Raw genomic sequence first — 20,184 nt, 5'->3', positions numbered from 1 at the left:
TTTGATCCTGTAATTGGATTTTAGTTGATAATTCTGGGACATAGTCCAGCTCTGTTATGTAGCTGTGTTGGATCTGCAGGGCTCGTAAGAGTAAAAATGCATATGGTTACATACTAAAAGCAGGTATGACTAAAAGTGTACAGGATATATCGGATGTTTGCTATTTTTACACAGTCATTTCTTAGGGCAGAGCTACACCAAAAGTCAATAGGAGTAATTTGTGGTGTACTTGAAGAAAGGCACTGAGCTCCAGATTAACCCCTCCCCCCCCCCCGACTCTTGCATACCTTTAATTACTAGTGAGCCTGCTGTGGATTGAGCCTTGTTAACTCATTAGTAGTGTACCACTAATCACCTTATTTTAAAAAACAAGTATTTCCAGATAAGGATGAGCTTAAGTATATTATGCAAGTGAAGCCACTTAACTTTGCAGGAGGTAATAGATTCAAGGTAATAAATTAATCAATTGTAACATCTTTTATAGTCCTTTATCCAAAAGTACACTAACTTCAAGAGGTTAGGATTTATGTATAATCCCATTCAATATCTAGGGTAAGTTTTAGTATTGAAGGAGTAATTTATCAGAGTCCTATCTAAAGACTTAAGGAACTGCAGTTGCCCTAATGAAAAGAAAAGAGGCATTTTTTATCTGAGTGAAGCCTGCCTTCCTTAGCATTTCAACTGGCCACCAATATTTTTTTCTTCTTTCCTCCGCTCTTTTTTGACGTCTGTCCCTAATGGCTGCCATCCTTCCTTAAGCCTAAGGCAGTGGGACCCAACATTAAACAGGAGGTCCACATAAACCTAAGCACAACCTTGTGTGGGCCAAACGCATTCTACATATTTCAATAAGATTTAAAGTCACCTGTATTGATTTACATTTAAGTCCATCTAGTTTTGTATGCATTTAGAGAGGTGGTGTCTAGGTACAGTATTGTCTGTTTACACACTTCTGTCAACTAAAATGATATAAACATAACAAAATGCTAATGAGTCAGCCGTTAGTATATTGTGTTAAAGCAGGCAGCGAGTAATTATGATATGCTCTAGTGGGCCATGTACGGCCTGGGCCATAGGTTGGGCAACCCAGCCTCAAAGATGGAGCAGTTCTGTCCGGTTGAGGTAGAGCACTTTGGCCTGCAATGGAGTATAGGTTCTGGATCCCTTCTAGGTGTAAGAGACTGATCCAGAGGCTGCTGCAGTCAATGAAAAGATTCTCTGACTTCAACTGGATTATAGACCCCCCCCCATAGTTATTCAATAAGTGACCCCCAACAATTTGTGGTGGTGGGACTTCTCTATAAGGTGGAGCACTAACTACTCTCAGAAACCTTCAAAAATGATTGCCTACGGATGAGTGTTGTGTGACTTTATTTACTGGTTCCAAGCTAGCAGGTTTCCTCATATTACAACAGATGGCAGCAGAGCAAAGGATTTTGCTGCCCAAAATACATTGAAGATCTTTCCAAGCGTCTAACTTTTCTTTTTCCTAAATGAGTGAAACTATGAATGTGCTGTTTTTGTGGGCGTATATTGAGTGTCACCAAAGGCTCTTTAGCAAGGTAAGCTCTCATGGGATAAGAGGGAAGGCCCTCTCATGGACCAGTAACTGGTTAAAAGATAGGAAACAATGGGTAGGAATAAAGGGTTAGTTTTCAGAATGGAGAAAGGTAAATTATGATGTACCCTAGGGGTCTGTACTGGGACCAATGATGTTCAGTGATCTGGAAAAAGGGGTAAACAGTGAGGTGGCAAAATTTTCAGATCATACAAAACTACTCAACATAGTTAAGTTCAAAGCAGACTGTGAAGAGTTACAAAGGGAACTCACAAAATTGGGTGACAGGGCAACAAAATGGCAGATGAAATTGATAAATGCAAAGCAATGCATATTGGAAAACAATCCCAACTATACATATAAAATGATGGGGTCATTGCGGATAATTCTCAGAAAACAGACAATGTGCAGTGGCAGTCAAAAAAGCTAACAGTGTTGGGAATCTTTAGGAAAGGGGTAGATAAGACAGAAAATATACTGCAGCTCTATAAATCCATGGTACACCCACATCTTGAATACTGTGTGCAGACCTGGCTGCTCCATCTCAAAAGAGAGATTGGAATTGGAAAAGGTTCAGAAAAGGGCAACAAAAATGATCAGGGGTATGGAACAGCTTCCATGTGAGGAGAGATTAGTAAGACTGGGAGTTTTCACCTTGGAAAAGAGATGAGTAAGGGTGGATATGACAGAGATCTATAAAATCATGACTGGTGTGGAGAAAGTAAATAAGGAAGTGTTATTTACTCATAAGACAAGAACTAGGGGATTAATAGGCAACAGCTTTAAAACAAACAAAAGGAAGTATTTCTTCACATAACACACAACCTGTGGAACTCCTTGTCAAAGGATGTTGTGAAGTCCAAAGCTATAACAGGGTTCAAAAAAGAACTAAATAAGTTCATGGAGGATAGGACCATCAGTGGCTATTAGCCAGAATAGGCAGGGCTGGAGTCCTTAGCCTCTGTTTTACTAGAAGCTGGGAATGGGTGACAGATGATGGATCACTTGATTACCTGTTCTGTTAATTCCCTCTGGGGCACCTGGCATTGGCCACGGTCAGAAGACAGGATACTGGGCTAGATGGACTTGTGGTCTGACCCAGTATGGCTGTTCTTATGTCACCTACCATCAAGTACAGTTACAGTTTTCACTTGATGCCAGATAAGACACATTTCAGTTGAATCAAGGAAAGTATCTGATATTAAAGCCACTATATGTGAATATAATTTAGTGACAAGGGTTTGCCTATCCTTTTGTTAAAAATGAGGTGGTCTTTGTTTAAACATTTACCACAAGGGCTCTTCCTTAAGCGGACTATAAATGTTAAATTACAATTTTAAATGGTTTATCAGTGGTGGAAAACTCCAATGCACCATCAGCCTTTAGCAGCTGGAGGAGCTATGTTACATTTTGTGATTTTTTTTAAATTGATTTTTCACAAAAATGAAAAAGACAAGAAGGTAAATGATTTGCAGGATGTACATGTTCCCAAATACCACATGCTTCACAGGATCTGAAATCCAATTATGCAGTTTTTCAGCTCCTCAAAGCTACACGGCCAAACAGTATTACATAGACATAACATATTAAGGTCTCCTCTTTTCTTTTAGGCAAATGCAAAGGGTAGGTAATTTTTATTTAGTTATGGACATGATTTAGCCATCAGGATTTAGGCGGGACTCTGTTGAGTTACAGGGCTGGGTTCTACTTAGAAGTGGGATGACACCGTAGGGCCAGATGGTTTTAGGGGTAAGAATTCAGTTGTGGGGGCCGAATCAGGGTGAGTTATTTACTTGCTAAGGAACAATATTGAATGTGCGCCACAACTTTGATACCGTTATTAAAAAAGCGTGGCGATGGGATGGAACTGTATAATAGTGGAGGCGAAAAGTGGAATGGAATGCGTGAAATGGTTATTAGCGAAAGTTATTGACGGTAATGATTATATAGCCGGAAACCCTCACACACGTGGAGAGGCTGTAAGATCACAGCTTCCCATGGGCGCGTTTGCGGTGCCCCAATCCCGCCCGAGGCTGGCTGGCCGCACAGCCCGCTGTGGAGATGGCATCAGCGCTGGGGGAAGTTTGTACAAGTAGGATCACGCTCCCACGTATGAAACAGAACCAGTTTTCTAAATGCCGCCCCGTGGCAGCCTTCCAGCCCCGTCCTGTGCTGGATCTCCCTTCCCCCGTAGCGTTCATGTACCTCCCCGCTGCGGGGCTGGCCCCCCTGCTTTCCGCCTGCACCTGGGAGCGCCCGCTCACGGGGCCGCGGGCCTGGCTTGTAAACGGCTGGCGCAGCTGCCAGCGTCGGTCCGGCTATTTTTAAAGGCTCAGGTTGGTCTAAACTTGGATCCGCCCAGTGATCTTCACGCGCGGCGCTCCCCGGGCTGCAGCGCTCCCCGGGCTGCGCCTCACACCGCCCCTGCCCGCTGCGGGGCACGTTCCCTCGGCCCGGGCTCGCAGGCACGGCGACCGCCCAGCCCCGGAGCCGGGCATCGGCTCGCCAGCCGCGGCGAAGCCTGCGCGGGGACCCGAGAGAGCTGAGAGGCCGGGGGCAGCCGAACCAGCGCTTCGCCCTGCCTGGTCCCAGCTCCGGCGGCTGCCCCGGGCGCTGCAGCTGGGCGGCTGCACGGGGGGGCGGGGTGTTATTTTGCTCTTAATTACTCGGCAGGGCAGGATCTCCCCACCGCTGTCTCTTTCCTTCTGATGGGGCGCCCGCGGCGGTCCCGTGGCTCGGGGTAGGCTGATCCGAAGTCAGATTTGTGGCATAATTTGCATCATGGCTCTGGAGATGACTTTCATCCCGAGACGTTTCCTCTGGTTTGTCCTAGGTAAGTGCGTGCCTTTGTTTGGTCTGCGCCCTTTGGGACCTGGCTGCAGCGTGCATGTATGTGTAAAGGAGTTTCTGCTGGCTTGGCGCTGGCCCTGTAGCTGCAAGGAATGGAGGCTAAGAGCCACTGACAGAGCTCATCACCCGGGAATCTGATCCATTCTAATAAAGGAAACATAAACTAATTAATGGGACGGAAAGAATTTGCACCCAACGTCCTGATTGCCTGCTACATTGTATTGGGTATGTTGCCAGCTTTCTGTAAGTGGGGGTGTGAGATTAATGAACAACTTCGGTGCTTTTGCAGCCCCCTTCGCTGCAGCTTGCTGGGCAGGTGGTTGCTTTGCAGAATGTTTATCCTCTGTTGACTTTACTCTGTTTTGCTGTTATCACGGTGGATCTTAATGTTAATCTGTTTAATTCGCTGGTTTGAGCAAGCCGTAAAGCTAGTGAAACAGGCTCACTGGAGGCAAAACCAAACAAACCCTGTTGCGGTTCTGGGGTCGGTTTGTGTGATGAGTTTGTGCGGGCTGAGTCATAATTTACTAGTAAACCAAAATGTGGGGTTACAACAGTAGTCGGTTATTCAACATGTGTATTCCTATGCCCAATGCCCACTCACTGTCGTAACTACAAAGTAATGTCCAGTGGAAACTCTGATAGCTACCTGTTAAATATCCAGTTCAACAATTTCCCCCCACAGTATGTTTATGTACAATAGGTAATAGCAAAAACTCTTCACTTTTTAACTTCTGAAAGGATACCATTCAGAAAAATGTGTACTTATCTCCGCTTTCTCTACTCAGTTAATGAAGCCTTGGCTGGACTGTCCTGCCATCTCTATCCTGATTAAGTGGGGAGTCATGGCATTGAAACCTGGCCACAGGAAAATCTCTCCCTTTGCAAACGTGCTATAAAAATACTTTAGTGAATCTTTTGTGCTAAACACTAATATTTGGTACCATTCTCATTTTACATTATGCATTGTAACTTCACTAAGTGACAATCCTCTACTTTTAACTGCAGTCTAAGTGCGAAAATGTCTGTGTTGTATTTTGAAAGCGTGTAATGAACGCAGCGTATCTATTTAAATAGAGATTAAAATTAGAAATCATTCTAAATAACATGGAATTGAAACTAAATGTTTAACTTAGCTCCCAACATGTCCGCTGGTAATGCCACTTGGATCAATCTGCTTTAGGTGTCATTTTCTACTTGAAGGAAGGTCTGCTTTCTAAAGCAGACTATGGTTACAGTTCTTTTCATTGTAAAAATTTCTCAGATATTTATATTGTTCTACAGTTGTCTCCCCTATGTCTCTATTTCTGACACGTATGCATTTAGAGGGCCCAACTGGAATGACCTGTTTTGAGAAATGTTTATATCCGTAAGACTAGGATTCCATAGTATATAGTTCATTTTAAGTCTGTCTCTTTTTAAAATTAGTTTGTTTGGTAATTCTTTCTGTTTCTTGCTTAATTATTTTCATGTGGCATCATGTGTCTCTCCATGTTCTTGTTAACAGAATTACAGCTGCAACAGGTAGAAACTAGTCTGTTATTTTACCATAAGTACCTGAAAGTCTGTGGTAAAAAGCTTTGAAGACTAATCTATCTGGTATTCTTTATAATAACGAATATTTTTATTTTAGTTTACTCAAATATTCAAAGAAGAGCCATATTAGAATCATTGTGATACTGACTTGAAATACAAAAATCTAAGGATTATTTGAGGAAATGTGGAAATCCATTTTTCCTGCCTTCAGTTCTTCCTTGTTGTTTTCCTCCTCAGAACCCTAGTAAATAATGTATTGAGCTGTCTTATCTGTACAGCGTAATTAACTATTTACCACTTTTTAGCTTGTGACTATTCACAAGGAAATAGTAGACAGCACAAGTTAGGCAAAACTCCTTCTCCATGTTTAGTTTTAGAGACATCCACATTGTACATGACTAAATAGTAAGTTGTCCTATTCAGAAACTGTGGTATAAAAAATGCACAGTGAACCCTAACATTACTGCCCATACATAGTCATTCTCATTTACCCAGGACAATTGTTCTGATGCTTTATTTTTAGACTAGAAATCTGCTTGTCAGTCTTTATCAAAGCTGATGTTAAGAAAACTGTCAATAATGTGTTGACTGCAGCTTTGTTTTATATTCTAGAAAATCTGAAATTGAATATTATGACAAGATGCTAAAACCAAGCTAAATCAGTGACAGTACTATGCATGTGTTGGGCCCAATCATACAAAGTGCTGAGCCTCTAATTAACGTCACTTCATCTCACGGAATTGGACCTACGCATGTCGTTTATTATTCTAGAGTTAGCATTGCCCTTTGATAAAATCATCCTGGCCATAAAGTCGCCAATCTAGACAACTGATTGAAAAGCCTCAAGTCCACTATGTCAAACCTGCCTACATTGAAGCTGTTGTTTATTGCACAGTAATAACTTGTTCAGTTACCAGGTATTGTCTCTTGGTTATGCTCATCTATGGGATTCCTTTGTTGCACATATTTATATGATATTCGTCTCTGCTCGGTTAGATGGAGGGTGTGGTAGTGTACAGCAATTTAAGCATTGGTTCTGAAATACCTTTCCTACATATGTAATGTGACACCTTGGCTGTGGGGATGGAACCTCGGACCTCTAGATTCAAAAGCATATGAGCCCCTATTGCCTGAGCTAAAAGATCCAGCTCTGTTAGCTGAAAACCAGTAGCTGACTTGTAAAACTATGTGTTCCAGCAACACTGCCCCAAAGAGGGGAAGCTCTCCCAACTGTGTAAACATAGGTTACACACAGCACCATAGGTGCAAATCCTGGCAGGATCAGCTCAGCCCTTCTTCCCATGCCAAATACATTTGAGCACGATGCAGATGTTTGCTCAGGTGTCTTTCAGATATGAGCCCTTCCAAAACAGTAGTGACCAGAACACGGACTTTCTACAAATAATCATATCTCACTCAGCAGATCTGATACCTGTTTGTATCCTGAGGCAACTGTTTACAGTAGTGATAAAAATAAGCTTATATTATCATTCCTGCAGAACTAACGTAGCTATGAGAAAGTGAATTGTGTTCTCTCCGGACTGTGTACCATTGCCAGTAATAAAGGTTATGCAGGCCCAATTCGTCCCTCAGTTACACCTGCACAACTCCATGTAAGCATTTATGGGGCTGCACAAATGTAACCGTGGGTAAAATTCGACCTGCAGAATCTTTATTACTGGTGATGTTGAATGAGCCAGAAATAAGTCAACTTGACTCAGATCCCAGGTTGAGATTGCGGGGCTGGCAGTTAGGGGGGAAAAAATCCTTTTTACTTGTAAACTGAGCAAATGTGCTTTGCAGATCATTCAGACACAATAACATGACTCCCACCTGATGCTGTTTCTGCAATCTCACTTTTAAATATGGAGCCGCACTTTAAAAACAGGATCTTCCCTATTTTGCATTGATACTAAAAAGGCAGGATTTTTTTGTTTTGTTTTACTAAGAAAAAAGTTCTTGTTTGTATTAATGGCCAGCATTTCTCCTCTCCTCACTATTGTACACTGTACCAGTTGGCTGTTACATTCCAGAGGTACTGCCTGTATGTACTAGCCAGTTGCCTGAGATCTTTTAGAGTGAAGGGTGGTGTACAAACGTATAAATATGTGAGACAGGAATACTTGATGGTATAAAGGTTTTATTGGCTTGAGCTTGGGGTGGCTGAATTCCGCACAAATGAGTTATGCAGAGCATCCCAAACAAGGGCTTGGTACCATAGTGATCCATCATGTATTCTGTGAAAAGGTCACAATTAAAAGATTAGAAACCTTTAAAAGTGATCTAAAATGGCTCATCTGAACATATAAATGTCATGACTTCGAAGTCCATTTATCTCTGGACCTTCCATAGGTAAAACTAAGTTCTATGTGTACCACTAAGAGTTAGGAATGTAACCCTTCTCATTGGTATAAAACTTACATTTCTAGCAATTCAGGGTTGTTGGGGTATTTAACTGTAATCTTTCACCGAGTCCTCAGACCAATGTAATGGGGGTAGGGAATGAGAAATTTTACATCTGATGGAAAGAAGGAAACATTTTTGTGACAGGTTGACTTAAAAATATACGACAGCTGCTTAAAGCTGCTCAAGTATGTGGAATTTTAGACAGGCCTGATAGAGATGGATTAGTGAGCAGAGCACAGGTGAAGTGTTTCAAGGTTATGTGCTAAATGCAGTTTATTACATGGGTATTATATCTACAGACACCCAGAGGCAATGTGAAACAGGTACTTCTATTACACACACACACACACACGATCGTGATCGTATTTCTGTTTTTCCCCATAACTTTTTAATACCATAGATTAATAGATTCTAAAGCCAGAAGGGATCATTATGGTCATCTAGTCTGACCTCCTGCAAAACACAGCCATAGAATCTCAACCAGTAATTTCTACATGAAAACGATAATCTCTGAGCTGTAGCATATCTTTTAGAAAGCGATCTAGTCTTGATTTAAAGACTTAAAGTGATGGAGAATCCACCAGATCTCTAGGTAAGCTGTTCCACTGGTTAATTACCCTTATAGTTAAAATTGGGCTGCCTTGTTTCCTATAGGCTTCCTACAGATGAAAAACAAAAATAAAATGGGTTCAGTTCTTAAAAATAAAAACCTCTCTGGAATGTAATCTGTTCCAGTTTACAGATTATATCACTAGCTCCCAGTTCTGTATAGTTAAATAAAGTGGTGATTGCATTTGATTGTGCACTGATGGGGCGGTAGCCTGCTTAACATCGACTAGCAGGAATCTGCTGGGCTTTGAGCAATGTAATGACATCAATTAACTCTGCAATGTTGTTGAACTAAATATCCGTTAAATACTGATACGTTAATCTCTTCTGTGTAAGTGCCCTTAAGACTGCGGATGACTAACAAATACCATGACCTGGAATGAAATTAGAAGCCTTGTAAATTATCATTAAGAATGGGACAGACACTTTTCAGACTTTCAGCTGGAGTAAAATCCATTATAGATTTTCTAATTCTAGACTTGAGAAGATCTTGGAATTATGAAAATGCAGATTTTGATTTATTATTAAACTGTAGCAAGTTCTTTTTACCATAGTAACTGGCTGTAGATCTGAAACCAGATCTTGGGATATTATGTATTTAAATGAGAATGGTTTATAGACACTTACAACAGATAAATAGACTTAATAGAGCTGGTTGAGAAATGATTTTTTTCCTGCTTATTTTTTTTGACAAAAATGAAAAAAAATTATAGAACATTTTGGGGGTTTCATCAAAAAAAGAAAAAGCTGGAAACTGAATCTTTTTTTGCTTTGAAGTTTTCATTTTTGACAAAACCTTGATTTTTTTTTTTTAATTAACATGGAAACTTTTGGAAAAAATGCGCTTTGTTAAAAAGCCATTTTGGGGGAGGCGGCAGGGAAGGGGAGGAGGGATGAAAGAATTTTCTACCAGCTCTAATTCTTAATTTAAAAAAAGGAGATACGGTACTTTGGCTGGTAGAATAGTATCAATTACTATATTAAATATATTTCATGGATATTCATCAAACTGGTTATTCTGTTAATGCTTTGAGATATTTGACCAGCTCTACGTCTGAATAGAATTCAGCAAGTTGATTATTCTCTGATTACCAGTGAAATTTTCTAGTGACATATTTGCGAATATGAATTCCTGATATTTGACTAGCCCTTGGTTCAGTGTAGTCTTTTTGTGTGCTTGCTAACTTATCAGACCACATTTTCACCCAAAGATCTCTACGTATTAGGGTATATTGCACTTACTTAAAACACTGTTTCCCAATGTCCTTATATAAAAACCACTACATTGCATATCTGTACACAGTTGTGACTTCCATATATTTGTTTTTCCTGAAATTTGTTTGTGATACTTTTTGTAAAACTAATCTAGTTTTGAAAACTAAGTCCACATCTGTCAGTTCTACACTTCAGTGACTAGCATTAATCACTGTAGATTTTTGGCATCATATTCTTTGTTTACATTTTAAAAACAACTCCAAAGCATGAATTTAGCGCTGGCAAAAGGTGCCAGAGTGAATGCGATAGAAACTAAAGTCCTCTCTTTATCTGTAAAACAGAAGCATCCCATTCTGACCAGATCCCGTTTAGGTGTGAAATGACAATTGTATACATTCAAGCCTTGGCTTTCTTCTGCCAACTGTGAATGGTTGTTAACAGAATGTGGACATAAGGAATTAGATTGAGATCACTAGCTCATTTCATATAGAGCAACAAACAGACATTTGGTGGTGATACTGTCAGGTCTGATTTGACCTAGGGGTTGGTGAAGTAAATGGAGTTAAACTTTTGCCAAACTCTCAAACAGCGCAAAACCTAGTGCAAGTTTAAGAATCACTTTTTTTTGCAGTAGTTTAATCAAAGTGAGTCAATAAAAAAAAAAATCTATGCTATGTATTGAGAGAACAATCCCAAAATGGATTTTTATGCCAAACTTCCCCTTCCTCTCTCTGTTCCTTTCTGCAATCTGTTTCTCGTTGTTTTTCACTCTGACTGGTTTCTGATCCATTTTATACCCATTTTTTTGTCTACTCCTTTTTTCCCCACTGTCTGTCCTTAACAGAATGTGAGCCTAGTAACAGTCAAGTCAAACTGTCAAACCTCTAATGTTCAAGTGGGTTCAAAATAAGTTTGCCCATCCTTTGTCATCAGTCCTTTGAGCCATCTGTTGCTGTTGTATCAAATTCAGAGTAGGCATAATTTTTGTTATCTATCTAATATTTTGGTATATGGGCCCCATTACTACAGGATCTGAGCATATCACAATCTTTAATGTATTTACCCTCGTAAGACTCCAGTGTAGTGGGGAAGTGATGTTATCCCCATTATAAAATGGGAAACTGAGGCACAGATGGAGACATGCCCCAGGTCACACAAGAAGCGTGTGGTGGAGCAGGGAATTGAACCCAGGCCCCCCAGGCCCAGGCTAGCATGCTAATCATTGGACCATCCTTCCTCTTTTTGCTAGTCTTACAAAGCTGAGTTTATAAAACAAAACAATATGAAAAAAAACTCCACATGATGACCTGTCCTCTGAGCAAAGATGAATCCTGATACTGCAATGTGCGGTGTGGCCTTACCCCTCCCCCCATCAACTGTTATATGCATTTTAATAGGGGTTGAGGGCACTCGGTACTTCACAGGATCAGCTCCACCATTTGGAAGACTAAGGCAGGGACCAGGACAATTATAAATTGGTTTGGGACGTTCAGCCAGTCAGGTAGCTGGAATGGATGCATGCAATAAAATGGTTTGGCTGAAAGCTTCAATCTCATTGGTTTCACAGAACCGTCTTCAGCCAATCAGTGATCTCCCAAGAAACACATACTGAGACCTGATAGCTGAGAGGCTCAACAAAATTCAGTTCTTGAAAAGGCCAATTAATATTTTACAATGCCAATATCTGCCGTGTACTGTACCCTCGTTAGCAAAAACAGCGATACTGAAAACACCACAGGAGAATTCATCCAGGCTGTCAGGGGAAGTGGAGCTTGCTGTAGCTTTATTTGATGGATGCTCCGGTACTATTTGTGAATCAGTTGCCATAATTTCTTATTTGTATTACAGTAGCCGGTGGTTAAAAACTATCCAGGACCTACTACCACAATATTGTCTTGCATGTTAGATTCTGCAGCTAAGTATAAGAGTTTCAAATGATCTTATTTTTGATATTGAGGACTGGTGATGCCAAGTACCTGTGTTTTCCAGCCTGCTACCTTGAAGCTAGTACATTTAAAATCCGATATCAGAATTAAGGGAATAGATCTGGCAAGAGACCTGTTTAAATGAAGCCATCGCACACAATCACTCTATCTTTATTACATAGAGGAAAAAAATTAAATAGCTAAATCCATCCAGGAATAACTGGAATTTCCTTCCAGGTCTGGATATAACAACAACCATCAAATTCAAATATCCGTTTGGTTTCAGTGTTGAAATACATTGGCCCTTGCAAAGGAACATACAAATTATACACCAAGCTGATGTAGACAGTCCTACAAGAATTTATATCCGTTTAGTTACAGCTAAAATTGCATTAAACCTCCTCTCCAGAGATTCTTGTATTCGAGTCAGCCCACAGCCAGAGACAGAAAAAAATGGGAAGGTTTTATTGGCCGTAGAGGTGGATGAATAGTCCAAAAAAAAATTTGTGAAAGTTGATTCAAATTTGTAAAGGAATTCATTTCACTCCGGTGTGTTCCAATTTGTTTGTTCATTGTCAGCAAACCAGTCAAGTGTTTCAGTTTTTTGCTGGCAAATATTTTCGTGGACAGTGGATTTCAAAGTTGGATGCGTACGTGTTTCTGGGAAATAAAATGAAAATGATCACCTTCCAGTATTTATGTGGGAGCGGGCTTGTGCACTTCTCTAACCGAGGAACTGAAATAAGGCTGGGAGATTTATTTGGTTAGTCACTAGTGAGCAACATCGCAACGATTTTTGAATGTTTGTGAATTATCAAGAGTTTAAAAAAAAAAAAGATTGAAAATATTTGTCCAATGCACTTGAATAACAAATACATTTGAGAGAATTATGATTGGTCTTCTCTCATGTATCCTGTGCACAGGGAAAAGAGGATAACTTAGCTGAAAAATGTATTCTGTCCGAATTATTCATTGACTCTAACTGGCAATATAACCGTCAACAGCTGCTAGCCAGATCCAACACTGTAGTGTAGCTGGTTAAATTCGCCTCTCGCAACTGGTTCAATACCAAACACACTTTATGGATAACAGTAAAAGAACAGTCAAAGGAAGGGAAGAATAGCAGTCTCCTATGGGCTCTGAAAACTCACTGCATTATCACATATAACAGGAATGACCTTTATCCGAACACATTTTCCACAGTAAATTGACCTGGTCTAGATTCCGAAGTATCAGAGCACGTGTCCCAGCCAACTCGGCAATGGTTTAAGCTAACAGAAGTGAGAGCAGTGTCTTCCTTAGGTTTACCACAGTGATTCAAAGCTGAGATGGCCAAAGAACACACATTGTCTAAGACTAATCTTGATGAGGAGTCTACTTAATGTGACAATACCAAATTCTGAAACCATTCTTTGTACTGACTCAGTCCCTCCAACAGGTGATTCATCTGTGCAGATATGTATAGCCTGCCTGTAGGAAAAGTCTTTCTCCCTTTTTTCATTGGGGGGGATGAGGGAAATGCACAGGACCTGGTCTTGACTCTTGCGGAGCACCTGTAATGCTTGTGGATTCAGATTGTAAACACTTTGTGACAGGGACTGTCTGTCTGTACAGAGCCTAGGGCTCCTGGGCACTATGGTAATACAAATAATAATAATAAAACTGTTGTGGGAGTGTTGGGCATTCAGCACTCCTCAGGGTAAGGCCCTTTTTCTCATACTATGTGTCTCCCCCATGCATGTAGCTGATGATATTAAAAGTTGTGAGCTCTTGGTGGCAGGGACTGTGCCTTCATAAGTATTTGTATAGCACCTAGCACCGGAGCTGGAGAGTAATTTTCCATCAACATGATTGTTTTTTCAACAGAAAATGTTGTTTTTGCTTCTTTTTTTGCTGGAATTTTTTGATTTTCTCAAACAGAAAATCAAAATGAATTTTTTTTGGTTTGTTGAACTGAGACCAATATTTTGTTTTCAGTCATGATATTAAAACTGTATTAACCTAGGGTGAAGCCTCATGGGAGATGTAGTTCAGGTGCGTCGTGCTCCCACTCTCAATTATAAGGCTACTTGGATGGCCTATATTTCCCATCATGCACCGAGCAGTGTGGTGCATCATGGGAGTCCTATGACTGTAGTAAAGCTTGAGAGTTGTAATCCAGCCAGGGAGCCTGTAAGGAAGAGTGAAGGCATGAGGGACCACTCCATCACAGGTGGATGCAGTTTAATATTGGACGGAAACAAAATGTTTCCACTGGGAAGATCAAAACATTTCACTGTGATTTAAAATGTCAAAACAAAACACTTCCAAATCAAAATGGTTAAAACCTTTAGTTTTGTGAATTTTTTTATATTTTGACTTTGTCCCAATTCGAAATAGCTATGCATCAGAATTTCCCACGGGACGGAAATTGTGATTTTTCACTCAGTTCTACCAAATGCACAGTGGTTGCTACTGGAATAAAGTAATAAAGCATAACAATAAGTAATGTATACTTTTTAAACTTAGTAACCTCTATGTTCATTTTCCCCAACAGACAGTGGTCACCATTAAAAAGTCGGCATTAGCCAATAGCTCTTCGGGAATGGTCTGAGGGAGCACAGCTCTTCCTTTTACTTGAATAGGAAACAAGCTGCAGAATATGGTAATGGTTGGCAAATGGTGACTTTTTAAAGGCAGCCACGGGAATTTCTTTCTTGTCTGTTGCGTGCATGGAAGAACGTAGGTTCTATATCTGGTGGCCAGAAGATTTTATGTGTGTGCACGTGTATTTCTGTGTGCAGGCTGGTGGATAAAGTTTTAGCTTCGGTGGAGCTGTGCAGTCTACATCAACTAAGAAACTGGTCCTCTGTTTCTTTCTCTGAATCAAAATTCCCATTTGAGGCAGATAATTGCCCCCTAGGAAGGGGAGAAAATGGCTCAAATTATGTTTTGTTTAAATGGTGAACTCTTTTTATAATGTATAGTTTCTAATCATCATACAAAAGAACTTGGCTGTTGAATGTGCATGTTTTAACTTGGCTTTTTGAACACACAACGTTTTGGATCAGGTATTTAGAAAATATTGCAAAGGATTCTGAGCTTCGTTTTCAGCCACGGTAGTGTGAAGTTAGGTAATGGCTGGACATGCTTTTCGTTCATCATGGCCATTGTTAAAATAGCCTTATTTCTGAGTCAAAGAAACTTGCTGAGAGTAGCAATGTGCTGCACCACGAGCAACATTGAATGTGCATTCCCCTGTTACAATTCAACACCGTTCAAAGAGGGGGAAATTGCTGAAATAATTTCAACCTGCGGTCTGATCCTGAATATGAAATAAATTGTGTGTGAAATGAACACTGAGCACAAATGACAGCAGTTAAGATGTTTAGCCACCTGAGCTGCCGGCATAATGAGGAAATTACACATTGAAGGCCTAGTGTACACGAGAAAGGGTTTGTCAGTATAACTAAACTGGCAACTACCCTAGTGGACACACAGCTTGGACCAGCAAAAGAATTCTGAAGTCTTTTGCCAGTATAGCTTTTACCAGTTCACTGACTGAAATAAGCGACACCGGCAAAAGGATTTTATTGCTGGTATGACTGGGTCTATGTCGGGGGTTTTTGCTGGAATAAAAATGTGGTAAATAATCACATCCCTAACCAGCATTATTATGGTGGAAGACATTTCTAGTGTCGACCTGGCCAAAATGTTCTTATATGTCCCTGCTGTTCCTGGCAGCTGCACATGATACAAATGCAGACCCGGAATTAAGGCTATGTCTACATTGCAGCTGAGAGTGAACTTCCCTGCCTGGGCAGACTGGCTCACTGGCACTAGCTCAGCTTGACCGGCCGTGTGGGTGTTGCAGGAGCCCAAGCAGAGGGTCAGACTAGCTGCTGGAGCTCAGCCGCGGGGGAGCGGTGTGCGTGTGTCACGTGGCTCCAAGGCAGGTTACCCCATGCCTCGGCTGGTGCCACAGCAGCCCAGCTGCTATTTTTAAGTGCAGTAGCTTGAACTGAGCTAGCGTGAGGCTGTCTGTCTCCCTGGGCGGGAGGCTGGCTGCCAGCTGCAGTGTAGAGAGATCCTTCCAGACTGTTTCTAAAAAATGTGGCCCCGAACAAAAATCTCAAAGCAAGGGAAGGAAACGTGCTACTAATTACTGGGCTAGAGCAGGCGTTTAAAACCAGTGTTAACAGATTTTGTCCCATTCTGCACTGGGTAGGCTGCACAGTGTCCGGCCCTGATTGAGCTAAGCACATAATTAGGTGCCACTGAAATTAACCCTGTCCTTTCAGTACTTTGCTGGATCAGTCTTAATTTATCTGAGTTTAACACCCTTGTTAAAGTTGGTTGTTCAGTTAATGTAGGCGGGAGACCTAAGTTGGTGAGTGACTTCACTTATTCTCTCTCAGCCTCAGCTTCCCTATCTGGAATATCAGTATCATGCCTACCTAGTGTGAATAAAATGCTTTCCGGTCACCTTCTATGTTAGAATCCATGTGTTAGCCTGTTTGAAAGGAGTCTGTTTTCCCTTCCAAGCGCACAAGCCTTTTCTAGGCACATTTCCCTTGCTGGAAGGAGATTCTCCCATTAAAAGGAGAATTCAGGGTGGGTTCAGAACATGCAGCCAAACCTACAGCCGGAAGAGGCCCCTCCATCGCAGGGACAGGCTGTGCTGTGTGTGTGATTCTTTCTGCTCGGTCTCCCATGTCCTGTGGTGTGGGGCGCGAAGTGCTATGTGCTGACTGGGCAGTCTGGAAATAACCTGAGTCCCTTGTGTTCAGACTTCAGCCATTTTTATCTGTGTTCCCAGGCACTGGGGTTATCCCTGCTGCATCTGGGGCATATTGCAAGTTCCTCCTCCATCTGCTATTCTGTTTCCTCTACAAAACATAGTCATAGGACTGGAAGGGACCTCAGGAGGTCAGCTAGTCCAGTCCCTTGCAGTCCTAGCAGGACTAAGTATTATCTAGACCATCCCTGACAGGTGTTTGTCTAACCTGCTCTTAAAAACCTCCAGTGACAGAGATTCCACAACCTCCCTAGGCAATTTATTCCAGTGCTTAACCACCCTGACAGGAAATTTTTCCTAATGGCCAACCTAAACCTCTCTTGCTGCAATTTAAGCCCACTGCTTTTTGTCCTATCCTCAGAGGTTAAGAAGAACGATTTTTCTCCATCCTCTTTGTAACAACCTTTTATGTACTTGAAAACTGTTATCATGTCTCCCCTCAGTCTTCTCTTTTCCATAGTAAACAAACATGTTTTTTCCAATTTTCCCTCATGGGCCGTGTTTTCTAGACCTTTAATCATTTTTGTTGCTTTTCTCTGGACATGCCCTGTTTCTGGACACATTCCCAATGTCTCTCCCTACTCCCCATCCGCATTTCATCTGAACCCTTCCAACGAACATGATCTGAAGCTATATGGGGCAGCTGTGGGGGCAAAGGCCCTTACGCTACCTTTTATTATTGCATCAGAGGTCTTAATGAAATGGCATTACAGGGGTCCCATATTTATTTTGCATCACCCTTGAAAGTATGGACCCTAACAAGATAGCAGAGTGTCCACGTTAGCCTGTAGGAGCATATCTGCGTTTTTAAAGGGAAAAGAGGATCTGGGATGCAAATGTGCAGCTTTTCTCCCTTACATGGAAGTGTAGTATCCCAAACCAGACACATGCTTCCTGACCAGAGCCAGCACTAGGCATAAACAGATTAAGCAATTTCTTAGGGCCCCAGGCAGCGAAAGGGATTATTAATTATTAGTATGCACTGGGCGGGAGATATATTCCTACTTAGGGTCCCCAGTGGGTTAGCATCACCTCTGTTCTTGACAAAGGTTTTTGACTGTAAAACATCTTCTTAGTGACGCCAGATTGACATTCTTGATTATACTGTCGTCAGTCGGCTCTTTTTATCCTGTACCAGAGCCGCTGCAAGCTGCTTCCAAAGCTTACTGTTGGCCAGAAATTAAAAGAAAAACATGGGAGAAATGAAAGGGCACCAAATTAGCAGACAGTGTAAACATCAAGATAGCAGGGGTAACTGACTGAGTGACTCAATCTGACTTGAATAGGGAGAGTTTAGGTGGTTTTCTAATTTGAATTTATTACCTGCAAATCACTGCCTGGGGTACTCCTGAGAGAATTTTGTGCCAAAAAATTAAAAATTCTGCACACAATATTGCAAATTCTGCATATTTTATTTGTCAAAATAACACCATATAATCCCAGCATTTTCAATTATTTGCTGACAAGTATTTTGAAATAAATTACCAAAAGAATTGAAAATGGTGTGACCATGTTGTTGTTGTTGTTGTTGTTGTTGTTTCTGTGTTATTTTGACAAATAAAATATGCAGAACTTTTCTGAATTTTAAAATTTTTAATTTTTTGGCGCAGAATTCCCTCAAGAGTACCAGGGCTCTGTGTGGCACAATCTGTGTGCAGGCAGCTCAGTGGGAGCTATGGGGAGGGGGGGTGAGATCTGGATGCACAGGGGCTTTGTGCGGGGTTCTGGCTGCCAGGGGAATGGGACTCTGCAGGGGAGTCCAGGTGAAGGTGGTTAGGGCTCAGTGGGGAGGGCTGGAGGATCAGGGTGCAGCTGGTTGGGGCTCAGTGGGGTGGGGGGAGGCTTGGTGGGGAGTTGGGGCGCTCAGTTGGGGGTTCTGGGTACAGGATGCTCCTGATGCAGGGGGCCCCAATGGGGGGGGGCAGTTCTGGGTGCATGGGTCTGGGGAGGGGTCACTGTACTGGGACCTCCTTCCCCTGTCTGCCCAACCCAGATCCCCTGCACCCAACACCCCCTCCCCTGAGCCTCACCGCCCCCACCCAACCCCTCTGGTAAGCCTCACCCCACCTCACCCCCCGCATCCTGACCCTTCCACCCCATGAGCCTCATACTCCCCCACACCCTGACCTCCTCCTGCCAAGTCACCCCCCCTACCCCGCCCCCCCCACAGTGCAGAGCTTCGTGCAGCCTGGGGAAGTTTCTTCTGCTCTGTAGGGGGAACTCCATCCCCATCCTCTTCTCCCTCCCCCCCCTCCCCCACTAGTTGGGACTAATGTCCTTGGGCCCCCTCGGGGCATCCCCAGACCTCTTCCCAAAAGATGGGCCTAAAAGATGCTTCAGCCTTCACCTCTGACTGGCAGGCAGAGCTGTGTGTGATGCTCGGTTCATTTGCGGTTTTGTTTGCAAACTCAACCCAAGTTTCTTGAAGAGTCACGAACGTTTCAAGGCATCTTGGATTCAGTTATGAGCCTGCGTGGCTTGGTGTTGAAACTGGGCAGTGCTCATGGTGTGCATGTTTCTGAATTGAAACCAGGGCAAACTGGGCAGTTTAGAAAGACTTTCCTTTTTTCTTTGATTATTGTGGGTTTGCTTGAACCTATTCTATATAGGTTCTTATATCACACTCCTCATTGTAGTATCTGAGCACTGTCCCACAGTGCATTAAGCAACATGACTAACGTGTCCCTTGTCTGTTCTCTCATCTTCTCCCCCGGGAGAGAAACAGGTGCAATGGAGTGACTTTGTTTTGGGAGTATTTTTATTATATTGTTGCTATGTATTTATGTTAGAGAAGGTTAGGTCAAAGACATGTGCCTTGCACTTGGAGCAGGAGGTGGTGAGGTTTATGATCGTCCTTATTCCTGGGAGCGTTCATGCCACAGTCTCAGACCTGCCCCTAAGTTCTGTCTCCTGCACAGATGAGCGTTCCCTCCTCCTGTTCCCTTCTCCTGTTCCATTGTGCTAGAGGAGTGAAGTTGTCGATCTCAGTCTCATCCCAGAGCTTTAACCTGATTGTTAAGGGTGTAAACCCAGGCAAATTCCAGGTGAGGGAAAGATTTCCACAAGCCCCCAAAGCCTGAAAATGCAGAATTCTACTGTCTTGGAAGACAACTTGGCTTTAGATCAGTGGGGTGGCACAGCGGAGACCACCAGTTGCAATTTCTTTCGTTCTTGATGAATTTCCACCTGATCTTTTAGCAGGGCCGAAGGGGCATCACTCCACTAATGTTGAGTCTCTCTAGTACCGTCCTGTTGTACTGATTTATTTTCCTAGCAGCAGTGACAGAGCCAAAACCAAAAGGCCCTTG

General features: G+C 42.2%; 1 protein-coding gene across 4 annotated transcripts in view; it reads left to right on the top strand.

Moving 5' to 3' along the window:
- The first annotated feature begins 3,535 nt into the window (after positions 1-3,535).
- The window catches only part of RAMP1 (receptor activity modifying protein 1), a 120,502-nt gene continuing 103,853 nt past the window's right edge, over positions 3,536-20,184 (top strand). The window contains exons 1-2 of one of the 4 annotated variants that reach the window (XM_043524948.1): positions 3,536-3,668; positions 4,232-4,391. In XM_043524948.1, coding sequence (XP_043380883.1) covers positions 4,340-4,391 — 52 coding nt within the window. In that variant the 5' untranslated portion in view covers positions 3,536-3,668; positions 4,232-4,339. Of the gene's footprint in view, positions 3,669-3,796; positions 3,895-3,930; positions 4,634-20,184 lie in introns of those variants that run through there. The other 3 variants (XM_037912975.2, XM_037912973.2, XM_037912974.2) reach the window with 3 other exon arrangements.

This window comes from Chelonia mydas, chromosome 11 (genome assembly GCF_015237465.2).
Source record: "Chelonia mydas isolate rCheMyd1 chromosome 11, rCheMyd1.pri.v2, whole genome shotgun sequence".
Taxonomy (NCBI): domain Eukaryota; kingdom Metazoa; phylum Chordata; order Testudines; family Cheloniidae; genus Chelonia; species Chelonia mydas.
Note: the sequence above shows the minus strand (reverse complement) of the source record. Positions and strands in the feature narration are given on the sequence as shown.